The sequence below is a fragment of the Monodon monoceros genome, unplaced genomic scaffold (assembly GCF_005190385.1).
Source record: "Monodon monoceros isolate NGI ecotype Baffin Bay Population unplaced genomic scaffold, NGI_Narwhal_1 Super_Scaffold_19, whole genome shotgun sequence".
NCBI lineage: Eukaryota > Metazoa > Chordata > Mammalia > Artiodactyla > Monodontidae > Monodon > Monodon monoceros.
In genome coordinates, this window is record NW_021703775.1 from 59,155,559 (window position 1) to 59,183,168 (window position 27,610).

Below are 27,610 nucleotides of genomic sequence, written 5' to 3' on the forward strand. Positions count from 1 at the left end.
CAGTCTTATGGTATATAAATACAGTTTTCTGTCTTTTAAGTTCTGATGTATCTATTTATAAATGTATATGTGTAAATTGATTTTAAAATATATATATTTACATTAGCTGAAAGTCCAGAATGACATAAAAGTAATCTTAATGATTAATAAATATACTTCAAATTTTATTTTTTAAAATTTCCTTGAATTTAAGTATTGTAATTATTTGCAGTGGATATGCCTCTTCACATTATTATTTAATGAACAAAACAACCTGGGAAAAAGCCACAGAAAAATCATATGTTTTATTCTTTCTTGGCTTTAAATTCAGCTGTGTTTTAGAGAGACATAAACTGACGGGACCTTGATGAATAGAGTTTCATGTTCGGAATACTTTTTCAGTGAACTGTTTGACCATACATGGTTAGTTATTTGTTAGAGTTAATTACAGTATACTGGGAATTCATTTTCCATACGTTAAATAATGAAAAACCACGTTACGCCTTTATATTCTAGGTGAACAATTTATTTGATGTAGACATGTGTCTTTTGAATTAAGATGTGAAGTCATAGGCCTCAATAGGTATGTTTGCTGTTCACTAGGATATTCATTCAGTTGACACTTATAGATGTGAGAATTTTAATCAATTTCATTTATTCTAAGGTCAGATCTAGATAAGAAGAAAAGTTAGTTTTTCTCTTATTCTAATAACTCCAAAAGAGTTTTATCAGAGATTTCATCTTGCAGAATTCTAATAATAGAGGCAGAATACGTACTAAATGACACATGTACAAAAAAGGATGATATAAAGCAAAGAAAGTGCCCTTGATAGGAAAAAAAAATGTTAAGAATCTTAGAACTGAAGCATTGAATATCTAACTTATGATCTGTAAGATTGGTCCTAAGTCTTTCCCCTCAGTGCAGGGTTTTCAGAAATAGAAAAGGCACTTAAGAAATATGTTGTAGCTTTCATTGCCTGTGACTGATGCTTCTTGGTCTCCAGTCCAGTTTCAGAAAAAGTTTCCATAGCTTGTGTGTGCTGTATAAGTTTATTACTTTATTTTTATCATAATGATTCAGAAGGCAGTGCCACACTTAAGAGGCATAGTTAAATTATTTTGTAAAAGCTGATTAGAGCCAGTAATGTTTAGTTACCAGATAGAAATGTGACCTATAGTTGAAAGTTCTAAGGTCTCTTAGAGATCAATCAACGACAGTTATGCCCATTGGTGCTCTCTTTCTTTGGGCCTCAGGTCTGCTGGCTTAGCCACTGGTGTGTGTAGAAGCAGTTGTTGCCTTCCTTTGTTTTCAGGTTTTACTTGGCCATTCCTAGAACATTAGTTAAATTAGCCCACACAATGTGTATGGCCAAATCCCACAAATCTTAGTTTCTTTTTTGGGGGGAAGAGCCATTTTTATTTTGCACCTGAACAAAGTTATCTGGCAATATTAGACATGAAAGCAAAACAAACAAAAAATCACCTGGCTGAAGACCTAGCCTCATAGTCTCACATGAATCATTTGGTTGAAATTTTGGCATAAAAATTGCTGTTCTAAATTAAATAATTCCCACTCTTTATTAGTAAATGTTTAGAGTTGTTTGAACCCGTCATAGGATATATGGTATGTTTGGGTAAAACCCATTTTTATTATTGCAGCTTTATCGCATGGTGATTTGAAAATGTCTTATTAATTTACACTCTACTTTGTTCTTATAAGGATTTTGAGTAGAGTTCCTGCCACTACTATTTATAAAAGCACATAACTGTTCTTTCATTTCTTCAACAAATATTTATGGTTGAATCTAAAATTATATGATTGAATGTAAAACTGAAAAACACCTTGTAAATCTGTTTTCTGCATATACTGATTAATAAAATTGTTTCTTTCAAAAAAAAGTTAATTTACTTCTTTAGCAGCCAGAGTTTAAACTACTAAATTCATCTAATCAACTCATAAATGTTTGTCATCAGTAAAGTAACCACCTGTAGAAAACTATTTAGAGAGCTACCTCTGATGGCTTGTCAGAGTAATTTGCATTTATAAAAAGTGTTCAAATGGACACTTTTTTTTTTTTTTTTTTTTTTGCGGTACGCGGGCCTCTCACTGTTGTGACCTCTCCCTTTGCGGAGCACAGGCTCCGGACGCGCAGGCTCAGTGGCCATGGCTCACGGGCCCAGCCGCTCCGCGGCATGTGGGATCTTCCAGGACCGGGGCACGAACCCGTGTCCCCTGCATCGGCAGGTGGACTCTCAACCACTGCGCCACCAGGGAAGCCCTCAAATGGACACTTTTAAAAAACTTGTTTGAAATAAATCTTTTTAAATGAAATATAACATACCTACAGTAAACTGCTGAAGTCCTGAGGGTGCAGCTCAGTGAATGATCTCAAAGGGAAATCAACCATGTCACCACTGCCTAGGTAAAGAAGCAGAACATTACCCGGACCTAGAAGTCCTGATGGTGCTTCCTTCAAACACTACCCCTTCCCTCTTCTCCAGAGGTAATCCTGAGTTCTAACAACACATACTAGTTTTGCCTTACATAGGCACATTTTACAATTACGACCATTTTCATTTGAAATTTTCCATATTACTTCAGGTTATAGAATTAACCAGTTTTACTTTGAATGCAGCCAGCAGTATTCAGAATCACTTGTTGTACATGTTTTAATAATTGATAGAAATCAATTGGGTAATTAGCATGAAATATCAAATTAGGAAAACCTACTTTCTTTTATACATTTATACATTTTTCTCTAGTGAAAAAGAAAGGACAATGGATTTGTTTCATGTTGTACTTTTCTTAGATGATGACAAAGTTAAGCAATTCTTCAGGATTTTCTGCTCACTGAATTTTATTGTGTTTAAAAGCATTTAAAAATAATCAAATGTAGACATGCCCTTATGAGACTAATTGTTGACTATTTACATGGCTTTTTAAATGTTTCTTTTGTCTTCCCCCTTCAGTGGAAGCATTGACGTTTCCTCCTTCTTCTGGGAAGTCATTCATCATGGGAGCAGATGAAGCCCTTGAAAGTGAACTGGGACTTGGAGAATTGGCAGGCCTTACAGTGGCCAATGAAGCAGACTCATTAACTTATGATGTGAGTAGTAGTTTTAGTTTTGTTGTTTTTATTTATTTTTTAAAAATAAAAAGTTAATTTTATAGAAAAAGTGATGATGGTAAGACTCCTTCACAAGTGTAGAATTTGCTTCAGTTTTAATCACAAACTTTGAAAATATGAATATATTATAAAAATAAACAATAATACTTTTCACATCATGCAGTGACTAAAATTATGGGCTTTACCTAAATTCATAAATTAGTATAGCTTATTCATTGGTTTTAGATAAGGGAAAGAATTCCCTTTTCTATCACCAAATTTGGATTTTGTTTTATGTTTTAGGGCACCAGTGATTAGTTGAAATTCATGCCTGCCTAAAGGCAACATTTGTCTTGCTTCTTTAATACATCATCAGTATCCTGCTGAGAAGTAGTTTCAGCTGTTGTTAGGCAAGGGTGTGTACAGGATGCTTTCCAGATGTTAAGGCTGACCAGTCAGTGATTTGGACCAAAATTGGAATCTTTACACCTTTATGCATGCATGCATTTACTTAATCTCAAATACAGTTGTTTTATAATTGTTCATCATAATCAATTATCAGAAAAACAGTTGCTTATTTCATAAAGTAGTCACAGCCTATCTTAACTCTTCATTAAAATCCTCTCACTTTGATATTCATTATCTTTGTTGGGGAATACAATGTAGCTCCTGCCACATGGAGGATGTAGGATGGATCCCTAAGTGAACCTTGGAAGTACTCAGAAGAGGAACCCTCGCCACTCACTCCTTCCTGCAAATCAAATACTCTCTCCCTCTATGCTAAGTCCTTTAGTAAGTCTTTTGGGTTTTACCTCCAAAAACAACTGAAATCCATATAGTACGTCTTTTTACCTCCCCTCCTAGTCCGTTTTTTCTTCAACTGGAGCTACTACAATAACCTAATCTAAACGGCCCCTTGCACTCCATTCTCCACATAGGTGATACAGATTTTGAAAAAAAAAAAAGAAATTTCTGTTTTCAGTGTTTTTATATCCTTATATCTTACATGTCTTTTAAAAGCACCATTTAGTTGGCTTTTATTTTTTGACCTTTGACAACCTTTTTTAATTAGAAAACATTTAGTCCATTTCTTTTTAAAATAGTTAAGGATATAATCCTTAATTTGGATTTAATCCTGCCATCTATTTGTGCCACCTGTGCTGTGTTTGTTTTTCTCCTACTTTTGCCTGAGTTGGGGTTGATTATTTTTTATTATTCACCCCTCCCCATTATTTGGAGTTTATGCACTCTTTCATTGCTTTTTAAATTAGAGATTACCACACAATCCTTATCAAAATTTTACATGCAAAGATCTTTAGAACACTTTACTTAAAAAACTCTCACCCTGCGTATATGTCAGTCTTGTTATATATTTTATTTCTGTATACATTTATGTCCTACAAGCTTCTGTTTTGTACACTCAATAGTCAGTTAGAATTACCCATTTAAATTATCTATTTTGCTTTTTTCCATTCTCCCATGCATATCTGACTGTCCATCTGGGATCACTTTTCTTTTACTCTAAGAACACAATATTTCTCTTTAGTGAAGATCTACTGGTGCCCAGTGCTCTTAGTTTCTGATTTTCTTAAATTGTCTTTGTCTTTTTTTGCCTGAGTAGGTTAACTATCATCTCTGATTTTGAATTTCACTTGACAAAAATTTTTTTAGTGCTTTAAATATATTGTTTCATTATATTTTGTTGTTGTTTTCTGCTAAAGTCAACTGTCATTTCTATTTTTGGTTATTCAATGGTAATCTGATTTTTTTCCGTGACTGGTATTTCTCTATGCCTTGATTGTGAGCTAAGGTTTAATTTTCTTTTTATTTAACCTCCTTGAAATTCTTAGAGCTTCTTGGCTTAATATGTTTCCATCAGTTTTGTAAAGTTCTCAGCCATTTCTCTTCAGATACTGTTTTACACCTCCCTCTCTCCCACTCTCCCTCCCTCCCTCCCTCCCTCCCTCCCTCCCTCCCTCTCTCTCTCCCTTCCTCCCTCCCTCCTTCCCTCCCTCCCTCCCTCTCTCCCTCTCTCCTTCTCTCCCTCCTCGCCCTCTCTCCCTCCTCCCCCTCCTCCCCTCCTTCTAGAACTCTAGTTATATTGTTAGATCCCCTTTTTATATTCTCTCTCTCCGATCCCCTTCTGTATTTTCCATCTTTTGTTTTTCTGTACTTCAGTCTAGATTTTTTAAATGACTCATCTTCTGGTTGGCTAATTCTCTCTTCAGTTATGTGTAATCTGCAATTGAACTCATCTATTGAAGTCTTATACATTTTGCTTCTAGAACTACTTTTTTTAAATGGTTTACAGATTTCTTCCAAAATTTTCAATCTTGTCTTTTATCTTCTTGAACATAGTAAGCATGATTATTTTAAAGTTTGAATCAGAGACTCAGTAGTTCTGTTACTATTATGTGTTGTTTCTGCTTGTTTTCATTTATGCTGTGTTATCTCATATGGGTACAGTTATTTTTTAGTATGCCCAAATAACTGTATTTGAAAAATTGTAGAAATAACTTCAGGCCTAAGTTTTTCTTCCCCCAGAGAGTATATTTTAATTTTCTTCTCTCAAATGTCTGCAGCCACTAGAAATCTGGATCACCTGACTTCATTTTCAATTTTTGAGATGATCTAAAGCTGATCTATGGCCTTTGTAAGGGCTGGTGTTCTTCCAGTTCACTCTTATGTGTAGGATACAGGCCCTTGAAATTAAAACCTAAAGCAAGGTGGTCTGCTAAGCCCTACTGCCTTGGCAGGCCCTGGACACCAGTTTATATCCCCCTGCGTTGCACAGCTGTCAGAAGCACCGCTCAGCCTCTCAGCCACCTCCTCTGGAATCAGTAAACACCCTCTGGGGAAAACAGCTCCAGAGATCAGGCTCACTTCCTGAGGCCTCTGTCTTCCCCTGGATCCTGGGTTTTTTCCCCACTATTTTGTTGGATCTGCATTTTTTCCTTTTAGCTCTGCTTTTCTACCTGTCCTCAGTACACAGTTGGTCCTAATGATCTAGTCCATCGTGGCCAGAAGCAGAACTTCCCATTAGATGCTTTTGTTCCCTCTGCACTAACTCCACAAAGAATTTGTCTAATACATGACAGAACTCAGTCCTCTCTCTAGAGAAGGCTCATTTTTTTTCAGAGCTCTTAATTGTTAGAAAACTTAGTGTTTGTTTCTAAAAGTAGTTCCTAGTTTTACTAAGCATATTAGCAGTCTATTGCTGTGTAACAACTTGCACCATGCTTAACAGCTTAAAACAATAAACATTTGTATCTCATAGTTTCTGTGGGTCAGCAGTCTGGGGGCAGCTTAGATGTGTAGTTTTGGTTGTTCATGTAGCTGTAGTCAAGACGTTGGCAAGGGCTGCAGTCTTACACACACCTGACTTGGGAAAAATCTACTTCCAAGCTCACTCACGTAGTTGTTAGAAGGCCTTGGTTTCTTGCTGGCTATTGGCTGGAGACTAGTTACTCACCACGTGAGCCTCTCTGTGGGCTCCTCAGCAGAGCAGCTGACTTCTCCCAATGTGAGCGCACCTGAAAAGGTAGAGAGCAGGAACACTCAAGATGGAAGGTTTTATAACCTAATTTTGGCAGTAATTTGTTCCAGCTTCTACTGTATGCTGTTAGTCATATAGAGCAGCCCTATAATGTGGAAGGCGACTACCCAAAGGTAAAAATAAGTGGGCTGATGGGGAACTATGTTAGTGGCTGCCTACCACATTAAGATGCTCGGAAGGAATCTAAGTGCTCTTACATATGAAAACCTTTTAGCTCTTTAATAAGAGTGGGCAGAAGTCAGTTCAGTTGCCCTTGCCTTCTTCACCTCCCCCCACAACCCTGCTTGCCCCAAAGATAACCAGCCCCACTTAGAGTAGTTCCTTGCATAGTGTGTTTTGTCTTCACTTATTGCCCCAGTTGTGACATGTCCTGTCCAGATTTTTCTGCAGATTTCTAAACTTCTGGGCTCTGAAGTATAGTTTATATTAATACATAGCCTCTGAAGCCAGACTGATTGATTTTGAATCCTGACTCCTCCATTTACTAGACGGCAAGTCACTTAACTTCTCTTTCCCTAACATGCCTAGTCTGTAAAGTGGGGATTATGTTAATTCCTACTTCATAGAGCTGTGAGGATTAACTGAGTTAATGCATGTTAAACCTTTTGGAATAATGTGCACAATAATGAACAAGGCTCAAAATAGCAGCTATTGTTAGTATCATTGACGGTTTTTGTCATTGTAAGTATGGTTAACATTTCTCCAGTGTGTTACCAATACTTGCCCCACTGTTGCTTAAACCTAGCATGATTGTTAGCCTTGGAGTGTGAAGAGTTCATACATGGTGCTTGTGTGTAAAGTCAAATACTAACCTCTTTGGCTTTCTATTACTTGGAATGAAAAAACAGTGCATTTTTTTCAGTTGTTGAGATGCAGATTCTGTGGAGAAAAGGAACATAATAATATATTTATTTTACCAATGGAATCTTTTTTTGTAATATCTGATTGTCTCTTCCAGTTTTAACATTTTATGTTTCTGGTTTATAAACTTTGTTACCAATTTGAAGAAAATTTAGCTCTTGTCAGAAAGCATTGAAAATTTCAAAAGTATCATATTCTGTAATGTTAACAGGTTTAAAGATAACTTAGTTTTTCCACTCTTATCCAAAATTAGTTTCTGTTCTATAATTTAGGTTGAAATTTCTTGTCTTTTTAAGAAATCATCTTAGTGAAGATCTATTTTATGTTATTAAGTTATTTGATCCTCTTTCTGTGCTGAATTATGTTGCCTGTTTTCTTATTACAGCATTCATATTTCTTCAGAGAAAACCATTGTTAACATATTGCTAATTTTGCCTATTGATTTGGTTATTTATGTTTAAAAATTATATTGTTTTGAAAGTTGCAAAATGTGATGGTTTGATGACAAATCAGTAAGAATTAATGTTGAAATATAGTTTTTTTTCCTATCCTGAACTAAATGTATTGGTATTTTTCTTTTGTTTCTTTAATAGATAGCAAACAATAAGGATGCGTTGAGGAAGACATGGAACCCTAAGTTTACATTAAGAAGTCACTTTGATGGCATTAGAGCCCTTGCTTTCCACCCCATTGAGCCTGTTTTGATAACAGCATCAGAGGATCACACGTTAAAAATGTGGAATTTGCAGAAAACGGCCCCAGCCAAAAAGTGAGAATATTCTCCTTTAACTGTATTTAAATATTTTAATTAATAGTTTTTCAGAAGAGAAATGCTTACTTTATTATTTGCTGTTAAGTTCTCCAAATATCTCTTCTAATTCTTTCTTCTTTACCATGTCACATAATTTAGGGTGTTTTTCCCTTCATACTCACAAGCTAATTTAGGGTGGAAAACTGACCCTTAGGGAGAAACGGTATTATCTGATGGTTTGTGAATGTTGATTGTAATCTTTATACAGTGTTTTAAATAACTATCACATTTGGGGAGCTCTTTATCTGCACTGAAGGTTTCTGCTGGTGTTGTAAACAGGTATGTGCATGTTTAAAATCATCAAACCCTCACCCCAAGCTTGTCCTGTTGTTTACTAGGTTTGGACTTCTGGAGTGGGAGGGAGGGAAGGCTGATGGGGGATGGGGGGACAGGGAGAGGTGAGAGACCTCTCTTTGGTCTTTTCTTTTGACCTTGACCAAAATGTCTAGACTGAAAGACACTGTTGTTGCTCTCACTTAACCGCTAATACTTGCCTTGGCCTCTTGGTTCCTCTCTAAGCATGGACAGACATGAGTTGGTATAAATCCCTTTTATCAGTCACCACGCTAGTCCTGATCCCACTTGGTGGGGTCCTTATTGGAACTCCTCTCTTTTCTTCCTTGGGTCACATGGTCCAGAACCCAGCATCTGCCAGCAAGGGCCTCTCTACAGTGTTGGACACCTCTTTTATTAAAGAGTAGAAATGAACATCAAATGGAGGAGATTATGGAAGTTTTACTACTGGTAGAGAATATCTATTGCCCAATTTAAAAGAGATCAGGGCTTCCCTGGTGGCGCAGTGGTTGAGAGTCCACCTGCTGATGCAGGGGACACCGGTTCGTGCCCCAGTCTGGGAAGATCCCACATGCCGCGGAGCGGCTGGGCCCGTGAGCCATGGCCACTGAGCCTGCGCGTCTGGAGTGGGAGAGGCCACAACAGTGAGAGGCCCGCATAAGGCAAAATAAATAAATAAATAAATAAAAAGAGATCAATGACATTCCTGCTGTGAGTCATACATAAACTAGATAAAATACTTGATTCATCAGATAGCTCAACCAGATCTTGCTTAAAGCCAAGTGAATCCTCATGTAGATTAGGTGTCTTCAGCAGAGAAGAAGTATTTCTTGGTTATAAATTGTGCCTTTTGTCTTTCAAGTTCTTTAGTCACAGTGGACATCATACTGGACCAGAGAATGTGAATGTCTCATCATATATTCTTGACTAAAATTTAGAAAAATATTGAAATAAATTTTTTGCTGGTGATAGCTTAGTATCAACATCTTCACATTGCAAGTAACAGTAGCCTGTTTACCTTTGAACTTAAAACTTTGGTAATGAGGAGAGATATCATATGCCTTTAAAAAAAACTACAGTGCAATCCGATTTTAAATCGAGTTTCCATTATCAGTCATGGCCAGTGTTAGGCCCTGTAGAGTACCCATATACTCAGTGTTCTGAGTAATGAATAATCTGATGATTTGGACAGTTTCTGCGGGTATTAAGGACAGGAATGTTAACCTTTATGCAAATGCAAGGAAATTAAAGTACTTTTGATTGAAATTCTACTATGTGTATGGTTCTGTCCTAGGCTCTTTTACCATGTAGAATCTCATTTATTCCTGTGAATATTTGGTGTTATCCCTATTTTTCTGTTTTATTTTAAACATAGAGGAATCTGGAGTTCCAAAAGATTAAATAATTTGCCTAAAGTTAGCCAGTTAATGACAGAATTGGAAATTGAATCCAGAAGTTTATCTCTTCAAAGCCCATGTTTTTTCCCGAGTGAGGCTCACTCTTCCTTTAGTCAAATAGATTAGGACAATGCTAAAAGCGCTGTAACAATGTATTGTTACTAAACAAGAATTTTGTTTCTTGAAGTCGCAAATATATGTGATCCGTGTTAAGTAAGCTTTCTTGTGTACTGGGGTTGAGAATGGTATATTATCATAGTGTTGGTATTTCTAGGGGCAATTTCATGACATACATTGTCATACTGTTTACTACTGAAAACTTAGAGTGGTAAAAGTCCTCCTCTCTCTGATTTAGGAGCACTTCTCTTGATGTGGAGCCTATCTATACATTCAGAGCTCATAAGTAAGTATGTGCTTTTTCTTTGTGTTAAATCAGCGTCATTGTAAATCAGCCTAATTAGCATATTTTCTTTTCTTTCACGTATGTATTTGTGTTATGTATTTTTTTGTATTTAGTAGTGTTTTTTGTAAATGTAAAAGAAACTGGCAGATAATATAATGCTAGAGACAAGTTTATCACTACCAAATTGGGGTCCTTGCTGAAATTAGATTTTATTTGCATGATTTGTAGATGATGTATATATCTCTCTTAAAATGAAGTTGAGGCAATTAAGTTTAACCATGAGAAATCCTGATCTTTCTTCCTTAAAAATGTCTGAGACTTTTTTTATTGTGATCACATGTTGCACGCTTTTCCTGTTTCCATTTAAGTCTAAGGAATGTACCTGTTCACTTGATTTAGCACAGAGGTTGGCATACTTTTTATAAATATAGGGCCAATTAGTAAATGTTTTTAAGCTTTGCTGGCTGCATATTTAATGTTGTACATTCTTGATTTTAGTTTGGTTTTGTATTACAACCCTTTAAAAAATGTAAAAACCATAAATGCTTGAGGACTGTATGAAAGCAGTCCTCTGGTTGGATTTGGTCCATAGGCCATAGTTTACCAACCACTGGTTTAGCAGAGGAAGAAAAATGAATAATGCTTTGATAGTTTTTTATTTGTTATCCAAAGCAGAAAAAGAGAAAGCCTTTTGAATAAGTAAGCATTCTTGTTTTTAAGAAGTCCTATTATCAGATAGATTTTTGAGAATAGAAATTGATTTTCCTTCCCAGAGGTCCAGTGCTTTGTGTGGTGATGAGCAGCAATGGTGAGCAGTGCTATAGTGGCGGGACTGACGGACTGATCCAGGGCTGGAACACCACCAACCCCAACATCGATCCCTATGACTCTTACGGTATGTGATTCCCCAAAGATATGAAAGAATATTTTCTTTTTATGCATTTTACATAGCATATATAAGGATAAAATAAGATGTTTTTGAAAATAAATTGGTAAAAGGGAACCATGTATTTATTTCGTTAAAAAGGACTCCTGTATTTGGGAATCAATTTGCTATACATAATGCTAAAAGAAAAGACAAAATAATGTATTTTTCCCAAGAAAACAGTTCCCACCCCCAGAAGTCTTACTGATTGGAAATGCTGGCTTGATTGACAATTGTTTTCTTCATTGTAGGCATCTGTACAGTACTTGATACATTATTACTAATCTGTAATCATATTTTGTCACTATTCTTGACAAATAACTTTGAAGGAAAATGAATGATGGCATCATCTTCTTGATCAATTATTGGAGGGTATAGAGGCTAATGATTTTTAAAGTGTATGGCACCAAAATATTTAAAAGGCTTTAAAAAATTAAGAAGTGCCCTTTAGATTTGGGAACAGCACCGTGAAACAAAAAACTGTATTATAATCTGTCACTAGATATTATCATAAATTCCCTTGCAAAAACTGTTTAGGAACTATTTTGGTTTCCTCTTAAAATTCTCCTTAAATTCTAGAATGGTATGAAGTGTCAAATATGTCATAAAACCATATTTTATTTTTGTTATCATTTAATTAATTTTACTAATAAACCTAAGTAAAGATAAGAAATTCAGTAACTAAAAGTTTCTTCTCACACTTATTTAATAAGCATTTAACATATATTTTGTGAAGGTTAACACCCCCTCTCCCTCCACAATTCTCTTACAGATTTATCTGTTTCATGCTTTTCCTTACTTACTTTATCCCTGTACCAGATATCGGTTGACCTCATTCTGTCCCAAGCCAGCCCTTCCCCTTTGCTCTTGACCTCATTCTCTTGTTTCCTTTGAGACTTCACTCTAATATCATTCTTCTTCTCTGTTTCTGGCTGACTCTTTCTCGTTTGCTCTCTCTTGCCCTCATCTGAAGCTTTACCCTCTTTGTTCTCTTTCCATCCCCTCAGCATGTAAGTAAATTCAAGTGTCTCCCATCCTGGGCAAGGAGAAGCCTTTTCTGACTCCATTTCCCTCTCTGGCTTTTGTTTAGTCTCTCTTTCCTTCATTTCTTTCATTCCTGTGTCTCTTTGGTGATATCGTCTAGGAATCACAATTACTAGTTACTAATTCCATGTCCTTTCCCTGTGCATGATCCCTCTGCATTCTATCTTCTGGCTGTTCCAGTTAAATATAACAAGATATCAGTATCTACCTAATTTGGCTGATCCAAGGGGTATTTTACAGTCCTTATTTTACTGGATATACTGGCTATCTGAAACTGTGGAGCACTCCGTCCTTTTTGAAATCTGTTCAGTATTGGCTTTTTTGACACTTAACTCTGACAGTTTCTATTCCCTGTCCATCATAAACTCCTTTTATTTTTCTCACCTTAAATATTAACATTTATCAAGGCCAGACCCTAACTCATTCTTTGCATTGCACACATCTTCTTTGGTAGATTGAATCCACTTTGTGGTTTTATATGCTATTGACTCATAAATCTCTTCTTTAGGCTTCAGACTACCTACAGAACATCTCAAAGTGGCTGTCTCATTGTACATAAATCCCTACAAGCACTGTTTCTTCTTCCATATATATTTTTTTTTTGGGGAGGGCAAGGGTGGCATCGTGTGGCTTGCGGGATCTTAGTTCCCCGACCAGGGATCGAAGTGAGAATGCTAAGTCCTAACCACTGGACTGCCAGGGAATTCCCTTTCCATGTATTCTTATCAGTTGGTGGCACTACCAGAATTATCCAAACTAGAAAACTAAGAGTTATCATTGATTCCTTGTACCGTTTTACTATCTATACCTTATTAATTACCTCCCCCTGAATATTTCTTGAATTTACCCCTGCTCTGCCCCTTTTATCACTGTCCTCGTCTGGGTCTTCACCTTCACTCTCCCAGTCTTCTGAAACAGTCCCCTTGCCTTCATCTTGATTCTTTCCAATCTGTCTTCTACACTATAATCAAAGTTACCTTATTAAATACTTACTTCACCCTGCTTCTCCTGGGAAACCCTTCAGTGGTTCCCTATTGCTTTTAGGATAATTTCTTTAATACGTCATAGAAATCCCACCATAAACTAGCCACTCTCATCTCTTCCGCTTCTTGCCTCAAATTTCACAGTCCAGTAATACTGACTTTCTTATAAATTTCCCCACATAGCATGCTATTTTTCCTTCTGTGATTTTGTAGGAGCTGCCTCCTTTGCCAGGAATGCCTTCCCTCTGTCCTTTGACTGGCCAACGTCTGTACTCTAGGTGTCATTCTCTCCAAGAAGGTTTCATTCATCCCAGCCACTCTCCGTGGTAACTGGTATCTCACTATTATTGTACTTACCACATTGTCTTTTGAAGACAAGGATGGTACTGTGTCTTAATCATCTCCATGGCCCCTGCATCTAGCATAGTGCCTAACACATAGTTTATCTTCAATAAATATTTTATGGTATGACTAAGAGAGGATATAGGTCAGATAACACCATTGACATTTTAAATCTAACATCTGTGAGCCATCTTGAAAGTACCACTTCGTAGACTCATTGTGAGGGTTAACAAGTAAAATTTCCAAGTTGGCTTTTATCAGGAAACAGTGCTAAGCAAACCCCCTCCCCTGCCTTCTCCTTGCCCCTCCCCCACATGCACATCATTCATGTGTCACATCTTGCTGTTTGAGCATTTGGGGATTCCTGTAGGTCTCAGTTCGTGTCCATTAATGATGACAGAGGCCTGTTGCTCCCAAGAATGACTGCCATTCATAGCACAAATGGCCTAAAGAGTGTATCCAAAGTGCTGAAGGACATCAGAGGAGGGTCTCCGTTCACTTCCTCGGGGGATGTGAGTTGTGGTTTCTCTGAAAGTAGATTAAATTCAAATGGTTTATGTTAACATGCTTTTTAAAAAAATCAAGACAAATGGAAAGAAAAAAGGGAGGGAGAAGGAAATATGTAATTTTTTTAAGGAGAAATATATGTACTTTAAAATTTTAATTTAGACATTTCAAACCCTACATTTGCACGTTTCCAAGCCTGTTTTTGCCACATTTCAGAAGAAAAATAGAAACTAGGAGGTGTATTTTATACTTTTTGTTTTGTATATTTTACTTTCCTTTGGAATCTAAGTACCTTTATGATTTGTGCTTTTTTCCCTGCATTCTTGCTGTTCTTATAGATCCTTCTGTTTTAAGAGGCCCTCTCCTAGGCCACACCGATGCAGTCTGGGGTTTGGCTTACAGCGCAGCGCACCAGCGTTTGTTGTCCTGTTCAGCAGATGGCACTCTCCGTCTATGGAATACAACCGAGGCTGCTCCAGCCCTGAGTGTATTTAATGATAATCAAGGTACATACTTTTTTTCTCTTATTTTACTCAGTGTTTTATAAAATTATTGTAAAAAGAACAAATAAATAAATGATTCTACAAACTCTTACTGTTTAAATTTAATTTGAAGGTTGTTTTTAAGCAGTAAAAATATATTTGTTTGAATTTCCAACTTAGTATGTATAAGTTTAAAAAGCATACTATTTGGTGAAATACCATGCCTTTTTTGAATTTTTAAAAATTGAGATATGATTTCTGTACAGTAAAAAACAGATATCAAGGGTACATTTTCATGAGTTTGACAAATACATAAAACTCTTGCACCTATCAAGATAGAACATTTCCTTCACTGCCCTAAAGTTTCTTTGTGTTCTTCCCAGTCATCCACCTTCCCCATTCCTAACCAGCGGTACCCACTGTTGTGATTTCTTTCATTATAAATTAGTTTTGTCTATTCTAAAACTTCACATAAATGAAATCATACAACGTGCACTCTTTTTGTATCTGACGTTTACTCTCACTGTAGTGTTCTTGTGATTCATCCATGTGGTAATAAGCATTAATAATTTATTTTTACTGTTTAGTAGTAAGTATTTCCTTAAACCACTGTGTTTATCATTTACCTCTTCATGAACATTTGGGTTGTTTCCATTTTTTCCTATTATGAACAAAGCTGCTGTGAATTTTTTTTTTTTTTTTTTTTTAATCACAGGAAGGTAAAGACCTGGAAATAGAATTTCTGGGCTTTAGAATTAGAATTGTGTGTTTTAACTTTATGTGAAATTGCCAGACTTTCTTTGAAAGTAGTTGTTCCATGTTACACCACTGACTGCACTGTGTGAGAATTCCAGTTGCTCTACATCCTTAATTACAAACATTTGGTGTTGAGGATATATTTAATTTTAGCCATTTTGGTGGGTGTGTAGCAGTATTTCATTGTGATTTTAATTTGTATTTCCTTGGTGGCTAATTATTCTGAGCACCTTTTTTGTGTGCTCATTGGCCATTAATGTACCTTCTGGAAGATACACATTTTTGAACTGTTAGCTTACTTAGATTTTGAACCAGATTTTAAAAATCAGATTATATTCACATATACATAGAATTATATTTTTTTATGTTTATAAATAAGTTCCAAGTTTTACCCTATTCTAGATGATAAATAAAAATACCTTCTTTATTCTTGAGCTGCCATAACTTGTGCCTAGGTTTTGATGAATTGCCTGCATTTGATATTTGCATAACTCTACCAATAAATAACAATTTGAGTTTTTATTTCTTAAATTCCATACTTTTAGAGAGTTAGAATTCCTATTAAGAGATGGGCTTTTAAAATGAAGAATTCCTGTGATGCCCCTCTAAACCCCAGGTTGATTTGAGGTGGAAGCAGAAAAACTTGTAGTCCATATGTTTTCCATTTATTTCTAAATAAAGGCTTGGATTCAATGAATACAGTAGCTGTGAGTGACTGGTAGAAGATGCGGTAAACAAGTAAGGATGATAAAATAGACTAGGACTAAGAGTAATGAAAGAAACAATCTGCGCTGAATGACTATGAGCTAATTCTTATTCTAATGTTGAGCCTTATTTACTTCTTATACCACCGTTTGTTTTGCTATATTCTAAGCACATTGTGAAGTAGACCCTCTAACTACCATTGTCTTCGAATATGTTCTGACTCTTAGAATTGGGAATCCCTGCCTCTGTGGATCTAGTGAGCAGTGACCCGAGCCATATGGTAGCATCATTCAGCAAAGGATACACAAGCATCTTTAACATGGAAACACAACAACGCATTCTCACTTTAGAATCCAACCTAGATTCAAGTATGTATACCAATTTTAAGTAGTCTGTGTTTGGATCAATTTTTTAAACGTTATCAGAATTATAACTACTAGAGTCAACTATGAAAAACACTTGTCATTATAAAGTGTTCTGCCTCAAAATCATATAACACAGTTATTAGAAGGATATAATGATTTACAGTTGATTTTAAGTCTTTAGGTTAAGTTTATTCACATGTATAACTATACTGTTTGAAGTAGCATTTGAGCTTTTCTAAAGAGAAGTCAAGTTTAATTTTATACCAAACGCTTAGTTTTCAATTCTATTTGAAGACAATAATATTTATTCTGAATACAGGCATATCTTGGAGTTTTTGCGGGTTCAGTTTCAGACCTTCGAAATAAAGCACATATTGCAACAGAGTGAGTCACATGAAGTTTTTGCTTTCCCAGTGCGTATAAGAGTTATGTTTACACTATAGTACAGACTGTTAAGTGTGTACATATCTTAATTTAAAAGTACTTTATTGCTGAAAAATGCTAACCACCATCTGAGCCTTCAGTGAGTCTCAATCTTTTTGCTGGGGGAGGGTCTCGCCATGATGTTGATGGCTGCTGACTGATCAGGGTGGTTGCTGAAGGTTGGGTGACTGTGGTAATTTCTTAAAATAAGACAGCAGTGAAGTTTGCCGCATTGACTAACTCTTCCTTTCACGAACAACTTCTCTGTAGCATGCGTTGATGTTTGATAGCATTCTACCCACAGTAGAACTTCTCTTGAAATGGGAATCAATCCTCTCAGACCCTGCCGCTGTTTGATCAACAGGATTTTTGTAATTATGTAAACCTTTGTTGTCATTTCAACAATCTTCACAGCAGCCTCACCAGGAGTAGATTCTATCTCAAGAAACCACTTTCTTTGCTCATTCATAAGAAGCAACTCCTCATCCATTCAAGTTTTATCATGAGATTGCAGCAATTCAGTCACATCTTCAGGCTCCACTTCTAATTCTAGTTCTCGTGCTATTTCCACCACCCCTGAAGTTACTTCCTTCACTGAAGTCTTGAACCCCTCAAAGTCATCCATGAGGGTTGGAACTAACCTATTCCATACTCCTGTTTATGTTGACATTTTGACCTCTTCCCATGAATCACAAATGTTCTTTTTTTTTTTTTTTTGCGGTACATGGGCCTCTCACTGTTGTGGCCTCTCCCGTTGCAGAGCACAGGCTCCGGACGCAGAGGCCCAGCAGCCACGGCTCACGGGCCCAGCTGCTCTGCGGCACGCGGGACCCTCCCAGACCGGGGCACGAACCCGCATCCCCTGCATCGGCAGGCGGACTCTCAACCACTGCGCCACCAGGGAAGCCCCACAAATGTTCTTAATGGCATCTGGAATGGTAAATCCTTTCCAGAAGGTTTTCAATTGGCTTTGCCCAGATCCATCAGAGAAATTACTAGCTATGGCAGCTGTAGCCTTATGAAATGTATTTCTTAAATAATAAGACTTGAAAGTCGAAATTACTCCTTGATCCATGGGCTGTGGAATGGAGGTTGTGTTAGCAGGCATGAAAAAAACATGAATCTCATTGTATATCTTCATTAGAGCTCTTGGGTGACTGGGTGCATTGTCAGTGAACAGTAATATTTTGAAAGGAATCATTTTTTCTGAGCAGTAGGTCTCAAGAGTGGGCTTATAATATTCAGTAAACCATGTAGTAAACAGATATGCTGTCATCCAGGCTTTGTTTTTCCCTTTATGAAGCACAGGCAGAGTAGATTTAGCATAATTCTTAAGGGCCATAGGATCTTCAGGATGGTAAATGAACATTGGCTTCACCTTCAGGTCACCAGCTGCATTAGCACCTAACAAGAGAGTCAGCCTGTTCTTTGAGGCTTTGAAGCCAGGCGTGACTTCCCTCTAGCTATGAAAGTCCTAGGTGGCATCTTCTTCCAATAGAAGGCTGTTTCATCTACATTGAAAATCTGTTGTTTAGTGTAGCCACCTTTATTCATTATCTTAGCTGGATCTTCTAAGTAACTTGCTGCAGCTTCTATATCAGCACTTGCTGCTTCACTTTGCACTTTGATGTTACAGAGACAGTACTTCTTCCCTTAAATCTCATGAACCAACCTCTGCTAGCTTCAGACTTTTCTTCTGCAGCTTCCTAACCTCTCTCAGCCTTCACAGAATTGAAGAGAGTTAGGACCTTGCTCTGGATTAGGCTCTGGCTTAAGGGAATGTTGTGGCTGGTTTGATTTTCTATCCAGCCCCCTAAGACTTTCTCCATACTGTTTTGCTTTCTTATCATTCATGTGTTCACTGGAATAGCACTTTCAATTTCCTTCAAGAACTTTTTCTTTGCATTCACAACTTTTGGCTGACTGGAGCAAGAGGCCTAGCTTTTGGCTTGTCCTTTCCACATGCCTTCCTCGCTAAGCTTAACCATTCCTGGCTTTTAATTTAAAGTGAGAAGTGTGCAAATCTTCCTTTCATTTGAGCACTTAGTCATTGTAGGGTTACTGATTGGCCTAATTTCAATATTGTGCATCAGAGACTAGGAAGGCCCAAGGAGAAGGAGAGAGATGGGGTTACAGCTGGTCGGTGGAGCAGTCAGAACACACACGACATTTATCAAGTTCACCGTCTTATATGGGTGCACTTCATGGCACCCCAAAACAAATACATTAGTAATATCAAAGATCAGGGACCACAGATCACCATAACAAATATTAATAATGAAAAAGTTTGAAATATTGTAAGAATCACCAAACTGTGACATAGACATGAAGTGAACAAATTCTATTGAAAAAATGGAACCAATAGACTTGCTAAATACAGGGTTGCCACAGACCTTCAATTTTTAAAACAACACAATATTTTCAAAGCACAATAAAATGAGATAGGCCTGTATAAAATAAATCTGTTTTTCATTTCTCATAATTTTACTTTTTTAAAGAATAGTTGCTGTGCAATATTATATGTTATAGGTGTACAGTATTGTCATTCACAATTTTTAAAGGTTATACTCCATTTATAGTTATTATAAAATATTGGCTGTATTCCTCATGTTGTACAATATATCCTTGTAGCTTATTTTTATTTTTTTAAAATGTCTAAATACTTTTTTTTAATAGATCTTTATTGGAGTATAATTGCTTCACAATACCGTGTTAGTTTCTGTTGCACAACAAAGTGAATCAGCCATATGCATACACGTGTCCTCATATCCCCTCCCTCTTGAGCCTCTCTCCCATCCTCCCTATCCTACCCCTCTAGGTCATCGCAAAGCACCCACCTCTAGACACCAGACAATCAGAGCTCCAGCTCCATTTCTCTGATTCATCTGGCTGCCTTCCTCCTTTGTGTGCTGGCTTTTTCCTCAGACTAACTTGCCCTGCGGTCACAACATGGCTGCCAGCATACCTGGAACAACCTGCTCCCTTGTTCATTTCCAACAAGAGAGGCGACCTCACCCTGAAAAACATACGATTAAAGTTTTTCCTTCCTGTCTGTGTGATACATCTTGGGACACAGCCCACCCTTGAATAGTCACGATCAACTGGAGAGAGCCCTGTGATGATGGGCTCAAGCCTGCGGTCCTGAAGCAATCACCAGCAAGGGGGACTATACACACACACACACACACACACACACACACACACACACCACCACACACCACACACACACACACACGCACACACACACACACACACACACACACACATATAAAACCATCCTTGGCATAGACTTGGAATTGGGATTCTCCCCAGGAGCTGGGGATGGACCAGCTTCCTTTGAGCCCTCTGGCTACATTTATTCCATTTACCAGGTTGGGTTATGTTATAAAGGAGGAAGCAGGGAAGCAGGTGCCCTGCTTAGGCAACCAAGAGTGTCCGGTCCAGATAGCTTGACTCAGGGCACATCTTCAAGGAGCCTGGTGCATCCTTAGCCAACATATTGAGAAAAGGCAAAAGTTTCCCCTGCCTCCCTTGCCTGTTTGGCTTGCACTTTTCTTTTGGTGTTTCTTTGAGATAAAAGAAAGAATTGGAAAAAGAAGGGAAATAGAAAGAAAAACTACTGTCTTCTCTGGCTTTCTCTCTCTCCCTCTTCCTCCCTCCCTCCCTCCCTCCCTCCCTCTCTCTCTCTCTCTCTCTCTCTCTCTCTCTCTCTCTCTGCACTACACAGAATCCTGGGGATTGTAATAGTGACCACTGATGTCATGGCAACAGGAAATGCAGTATTATGGGCTGAGCCCAGAGGAATATTATCTGTATAAAGTTTTTTTTTTTTTCAGTGACTATGAACTTCTTTCTTGTATTTTTTATTTTTTTAATATCTTTATTAGCGTATAATTGCTTTAAATGGTGTGTTAGATTCTGCTGTATCGAAAAGTGAATCAGCTATATGTATACATACATCCCCATATCCCCTCCCTCTTGTGTCTCCCTTCCACCCTCCCTATCCCCCCCACCAGGTGGTCACAAAGCACCGAGCTGATCTCCCTGTGCTATGCGGCTGCTTCCCACTAGCTATCTATTTTATGTTTGGTAGTGTATATATGTCCATGCCACTCTCTCACTTTGTCCCAGCTTACCCTTCCCCCTCCCCGTGTCCTCAAGTCCATTCTCTAGTAGGTCTGCGTCTTTATTCCTGTCCTGCCCCTAGGTTCTTCATGACCAGTTTTTTTTTTAAGAATCCATACATATGTGTTAGCATACAGTATTTGTTTTTCTCTTTCTGACTTACTTCACTCTGTATGACAGACTCTAGGTCCATCCACCTCACTACAAATAACTCAATTTCGTTTCTTTTTATGGCTGAGTAATATTCCATTGTATATACGTGCCACATCTTCTTTTTCCATTCACCTGTTGATGGACACTTAGGTTGCTTCCATGTCCTGGCTATTGTAAATAGAGCTGCAGTAAACATTGTGGTACCTGACACTTTTTGAGTTATGGTTTTCTCTGGGTATATGCCCAGTAGTGGGATTGCTGGGTCGTATGGTAGTTCTATTTTTAGTTTTTTAAGGAACCTCCATACTGTTCTCCATAGTGGCTGTATCGATTTACATTCCCACCAACAGTACAAGAGGGTTCCCTTTTCTCCACACCCTCTCCAGCATTTATTGTCTGTAGATTTTTTGATGATGGCCGTTCTGACCAGTGTGAGGTGATACCTCATTGTAGTTTTGATTTGCATTTCTCTAATGATTAGTGATGTTGAGCATTTTTTCATGTGTTTGTTGGCAATCTGTATAGATCCTCTGCCCTCCCAATGGTTCCCCAATTTCTCCCTTTGGCATGGGATCCCTTCCCCTCCCCCATCCATCCCTCAGGGGTGCCAGTCCCGTCCCGCCTCCACTTCTCCTCCCCCTTTACTCCCCCCCACACCCCACATCCTACCCGGTCGCTGGGGGTTCCTCCCGTCCCCTTATGTGTCCGTGGTACCCCACCAGTGCCTGGTAGGTGCCCTAGTTGTGAGGAGACGCAAGTTCTGTGTCCTCCTAGTACGCCATCTTGACTTCGCCCTCTCTTAGTAAATTTAAAATCATGCTTAGATATATGACCTAAAGCTACTGTAATAAAATAAAAAGCCAATATGAAATTAAGAAGGATGTGAACATTTTTCAAATTACCTTCAGAGAGTATGGTCAATTCTTTGAACGTTCTCAACGTAAATGTTGATTTTAATGACTGCTACAAATTAATAAGGTCTCAAGTCAGTGAGTGAGATGGATAAGCTAAACTAGGCAATTCCATTTCTCCCTCACAGTGTATAACTGTAAAGTCATATGACTTTTTGCCTGATACTAGAAGCATTTTCTGAAGAAGAATGCCGAGAACGTTTTGAGCAAAGGCAGCATTCTTGGAATAAGTGATAACTATTTCGAGTTATAATAATATGTCCTGACATTTCCTAAGTTATCAGTTTGATTACTTTAGAGTTATATAAAGCAAATTTATTTCTTTCTACTGTGACTCCCTTAGCTGTTTATATTTGACTATGTTATTGTGTTCTGGAATTTAGCAGGTGTTTTTTTAAATTAAAGTTCAGACCAAACATGTTTTAAGGTAAAAGTGAATTTCCTATAGTTTAACAGGATGAAAGATGTTTGTTGTTAGAATCAGAATAAATTACCTTTCTTCTTATTATTGATGGCAGTGGTGATTTGACTATGATTAAGTTAAAGGTAGTTGAAGCAGGTAATTGGGTACTTGTGAACCCATTGGAAAGGTAAACTATTTTTAGATCATAAGCTGAATATAAATATTTGGAGGATTCTTTTAGACTCATTGTTAGAATGATGGCTAGTAGGCCTTCAGTTTATTTCTAGTGTTCTTTGTATTTTGCTTACTTTTACTTGTCTGATTTACCATCACCTGGAGAAATTTCCTTAAAAAGTATTACTAAATAAGAACTTCCTTTTGCCTGATTTCTATCATGCTTCTTTTCTAGATCTCAAAGTAATTGAAGCTATCCTCAGAAACTTCTCTCCCAAAATATATCGGATACTTTACTTAAAGTATTTGTATTTTGTTGTTATTCTCCTGCTAGACCTTACAGCAGATATTGGTCAGTGGTGTGTTATCTCTGGAGGAAAAAATATCCATAGGCTGAATTTTTAATCTAAACTCTTTGTTTAGGACCATTTAAAATGAATATAACTGACCCAGAGCTTACTCCACATGGTCAAGTGACTTTTTGTTGTGCACTTAGATAACAGGCTGGGTGGCCGCCTGCCATTAGCATTGGAAAAAGACTACCTTCAGCTTTTAAGATGTCATATTTCTAGGTACCACATGAAAATCCAATAGAGTAGACTAATATTGGAGCTATTTTTAGCTATGCATCACTATATTTTCTATTATGAGTGTAACTTCATGATACCTATTCAAAGAAGAGTTTCAAAAACAGTACAAGAATTCTTGGTTAACCTTCACCCAGATTCACCAGTTTTTAACATTTTGCCATATTTGTCACATTTACTTTGTCATTCTCTGTGTATGTGTATAATTTATAATCCTGAGCCATTTAAGAGACGTTATATACCTATTATATACCTATACCCCTAGATCCTTTAGCATGTAATTCCTATGAATAAGGACATTCTCTGACAGCACATTACATTATCAAAATCAGGAAATTTGACATTGACACATGCTGTTATTGTTTACACTCAAATTTGCCAGTTGTCCCAATAATGTACTTTATAAGGACATCCCTTCTCCCAAGACCATGATATAATAATTAGTTTTTAACTTTGACATATCTTAAATTAGTGTTATCTTTGTGTAGATTTTCCCTTTTTTTCTTGTAAAAAGTATTGTAACAAAAATCACTAATTAAACTTAAGCTCTTAATAATTGATTTCCACTTCATAAAAGGCTGTCAGGAGGAACTTGTGATAGTTTAGGTAGCGATTTTGGCAGTTGCCTGATTTGCATGAGTCATCTAGTTGGGATAGAGGTAGAAATTAGAATAGGTACTAGCTTTGTTACCATGATTTTGGGGAAGTCACAGATGTTTTCTGGACCTTGATTCATTCACTGTGTTATGAACCTAATGACATGTGGCCTGCCTGTCTCATTGTGTGTATAATTAAGATCTCTTTGAACACAATTAAATAGTGTGCAAGAAAATACTATTAGGATGCTATTTTCAGATTCCAAACATGGTAGACTGTTAAATGACCATTTCTATTATGAGAAAGAGAAGATTAAAGAGTTAAAAATTCTCTTTGTCATGATTATCTTTAGAAGATAACCATGTGATAAAGAGCTCTGTATCTAGAATGAGCTGAGATTTAAGTTTGGGAATTATCTACATGAAGTAATGATGGAATTTTATTAAAGTAGCAAACGTATCATAGAACACTGTAGAATGAGAAATGAGAAATGTGGGCTCTGGGCTAAGCTCTAGGTGGCATCCATTGATAGCAAGTGGTGGAAAAGGAAATTCTAATTCCCAGGTACTTCTAGATTTGTCAGTAGAGTGTTCCTCAGGTGATTCTCATTTCCTAACATTGCAATTATGAACACAATTGCAGAATAAATGAACTAAAGACAAGTTAAAGTCATATCATTTACTTTTCCAATCTCTTAGGTGAATATTCAGTTCTCTTTTGTGTGAAGAAATAGTAGTTCTGACAAATTTGTATTGCTCTTTAATTTTTTCTTTTTAGCAGCCACCTCTTCCTGCCAAATAAATAGAGTCATCAGTCATCCCACTCTTCCCATCAGCATCACTGCTCATGAAGACAGGCATATCAAATTCTATGATAACAATACAGGTAAGAATTTATTTAAATTGATTATTGTTAAAGCAAAAAAAAAAAAAAAAAATCCCAGCTGTAATTTTGGTGTCTGTCAGTGGCTTTATAGTCAGTGAATAGGCACTGAAACACAAATCCTCTCCCAGATGAGTTTCTTTTTACTCCGTCTAAATCTGCTAAGAACTAGTCTTCACGATAGCATATAGAATCATCTTGGTTTATTTAATAGTAAATAGGTGTTATATTTTGGCCCTAGAGCCAAGGTTATTACTAGGAACACAATGAAAAATTCATTCAGATACCAATAAAATGATCTCTTGTTTTGAATATATTGTGGAAAAGTAGAAATTTACTGGAAGTAGAGGCATATGATCATTACAGACGGCAAACTCCTGAGTCATTTGATTTATTTTATTTGTTTTTCCATGGACTAAATTTTTTCTGTATTATAATACTGATTATTTGGTCCTGACTGATTTGCACTGAGGTATGGAGGCTTTCCCAATTTTTATTAGCTTATATTTCACTAGTCTAAAGGAAATGCATGAAGAGCTGGTTGGGAGAACAACTCACTGTATTAGCAGCCATATTTACCTGAGTATCTGCTACTGGCTTTGTAAATGTGTTGACTTTTGCTAACTTTGCTTAGCTACAAGTGATGAATAATTTAACATTTTTAATCTCTTTCTATGTACTGTTTCCACCAAAATTGTGGCCAGGTTTTCTCTCTGTTACTTTGTCTTTGTCTCAGTATTTTCGTCTGCTTCCACAAAACAGATAATTTGCCTGTAGCTAAAGGATGCAAAGTCAGTGATAAATAATGTCTGAGTTTTAGTTAATGAACATGGCTTAAAGGAATATTTGTGTACAAATTAATGACTTCCAATTTGTGAAAGACAAAAATATAATCTGAAATTTGAGCTTTTGTTTCTCATTATCATCATGGCCAGAGCAGGGAGGGAGACATGTGTTGTTTTAGCAGTTGGAAAAGCTATTGATGTAGAGACTACACAAAGAGGGGTGACTGGCGAAGCCAGTACAGCGAGGTAAGCTGGCTTGTATTCAGGATAAGGTAAACTATTACTAAAGAGTAACAATCTCTTTTTCCAAAGGCAAACTGATCCACTCGATGGTAGCCCACCTAGAAGCTGTTACAAGTTTAGCAGTTGATCCAAATGGCCTGTACTTAATGTCTGGCAGTAAGTACAACTATGGATTATTTATTTATTCTTACCATTTTTATATTTAATGTAATTTTTCTCTTAATTTCTTTTCTTTTGATATAGGTCATGACTGTTCAATACGTTTATGGAACCTAGAAAGTAAGACGTGTATCCAAGAGTTCACAGCTCATCGGAAAAAGTTTGAAGAATCAATTCATGATGTAGCTTTCCACCCATCCAAATGCTATATAGCCAGTGCTGGGGCTGATGCACTGGCTAAAGTCTTTGTATGACACAATGCATCATCTTCACCTTCTAGCTCTTTATAAATAATCAGCTGCACAAAAGAGATACAGAAGACCGGGGCAAGAGTCAACCCATCCAGCCCTTTTGTTCTGCTGAAGGAGCACAGAGAACATTTGTTAAAGTATAGTTTTGCAATTCGTTTTCTAAAACTAAGGTTTGTTCAGGTTGCTGCAAGCTCAGCTGAATCTGTGAGCCTGAAAACTTTAAAATTTTTCCCAAAATAGGAGCTTTTATTTCTGAGGTTGTTCTAATTCGCTAGGCAGGCCTGAGCGAAGAACATAGGTTTAGCTTGCCTCTATTGAGTAAATAGGGCACATTATAAGGGATAATTAAAAAGGTTGATGGCTGGGAATGAGTAGAGGAAGAATGGAAATTTAGACCTAGTTATCCCCTGAGAAATCTTGTTAAACATATTAGGTAGTCAAAACAGTAATCTTTATCATATCTGCTGTACTAACCCCTATGTGCATAATGACCAGGCAGTGTTAAAATGCATTTTTAATTTAGCTCTCCTTTCAACTGTTCTCATAAAGCACCTGGGAAAACATTTTACCTATTAGAGGGAAAAAAAGAAATGCAATAACATGTTAAATATATTATTATTCAGAAATGCTAAACAAATATTTAGTTTTTAAGCAGATTTCTATATTGTATTACATTTTTGAAAATAGATTTGGTACCATTCTAAAGTTTAGCTGTCAAAAACACTCACCATTATGAAGAATAGTTGATAGAGTCTGCTTTTACTAAAAGATTTAACTTATTCAGGTTTAAGATTCTGTTTATTTTTAATGGCAAGCCGGTCATATCTTTATAATAATTTCTGTTAATTTTAAAATTCATTTTATTCATGTGATGTTTATAGTACCAGAGTGATTATTTCCTATCAATGAAATCTTACCTTGCAGTGGTTGAAAAGCTGGAAGTTATTTGCAAGTACTTATTTATCAAAACCCACATAACCATGCTTCAGATGATCTCTACTCTTTCTTCTTTGTCTCTTACATTCAAATTATCTGACACCTACCAAAAATAGTTCATAATTATTATGTTTTAATAGTCCAAAGGATATGGTTAACCTCAGGCAGCTGCTTTTGCAGAAGTACTAAATAAAGCAAATGTTTTGTGCCCCAGGAATTCCCTTATTAATATCTCCAAGAAGAAGAACCTCTTGGAAATCTGGATGGAATAGTTTGGTGTATAATATTGGCTAAAGGGTTCTGTCTTTCTTTCCCTCTCCCTACCCCACCTCCAGTGTCTAATTGGAATACACAGCATGTTTTAGTAGGCAGTGAATCAATACTGTTTCTGGGGAAAACCATTCTTGAAGGACCAGGGTTCCCTGAGTGCACCTTACCTATGACCCACATATGGTCAACTCTTG

At 36.9% G+C, this 27,610-nt stretch overlaps 1 protein-coding gene across 2 annotated transcripts in view; it reads left to right on the forward strand.

Annotated features, from left to right (window-relative positions):
- STRN (striatin) overlaps positions 1-27,357 on the forward strand; it is a 106,149-nt gene extending 78,792 nt beyond the window's left edge. The window contains exons 10-18 of one of the 2 annotated variants that reach the window (XM_029232017.1): positions 2,950-3,086; positions 8,097-8,272; positions 10,361-10,408; positions 11,182-11,303; positions 14,548-14,715; positions 16,380-16,520; positions 24,668-24,775; positions 25,870-25,956; positions 26,044-27,357. In XM_029232017.1, the coding sequence (XP_029087850.1) occupies positions 2,950-3,086; positions 8,097-8,272; positions 10,361-10,408; positions 11,182-11,303; positions 14,548-14,715; positions 16,380-16,520; positions 24,668-24,775; positions 25,870-25,956; positions 26,044-26,213 (1,157 nt within the window). In that variant the 3' untranslated portion in view covers positions 26,214-27,357. The remainder of the gene's footprint in view (positions 1-2,949; positions 3,087-8,096; positions 8,273-10,360; positions 10,409-11,181; positions 11,304-14,547; positions 14,716-16,379; positions 16,521-24,667; positions 24,776-25,869; positions 25,957-26,043) is intronic. The other variant, XM_029232018.1, reaches the window with a different exon arrangement.
- The last annotated feature ends 253 nt before the right edge of the window (positions 27,358-27,610 follow it).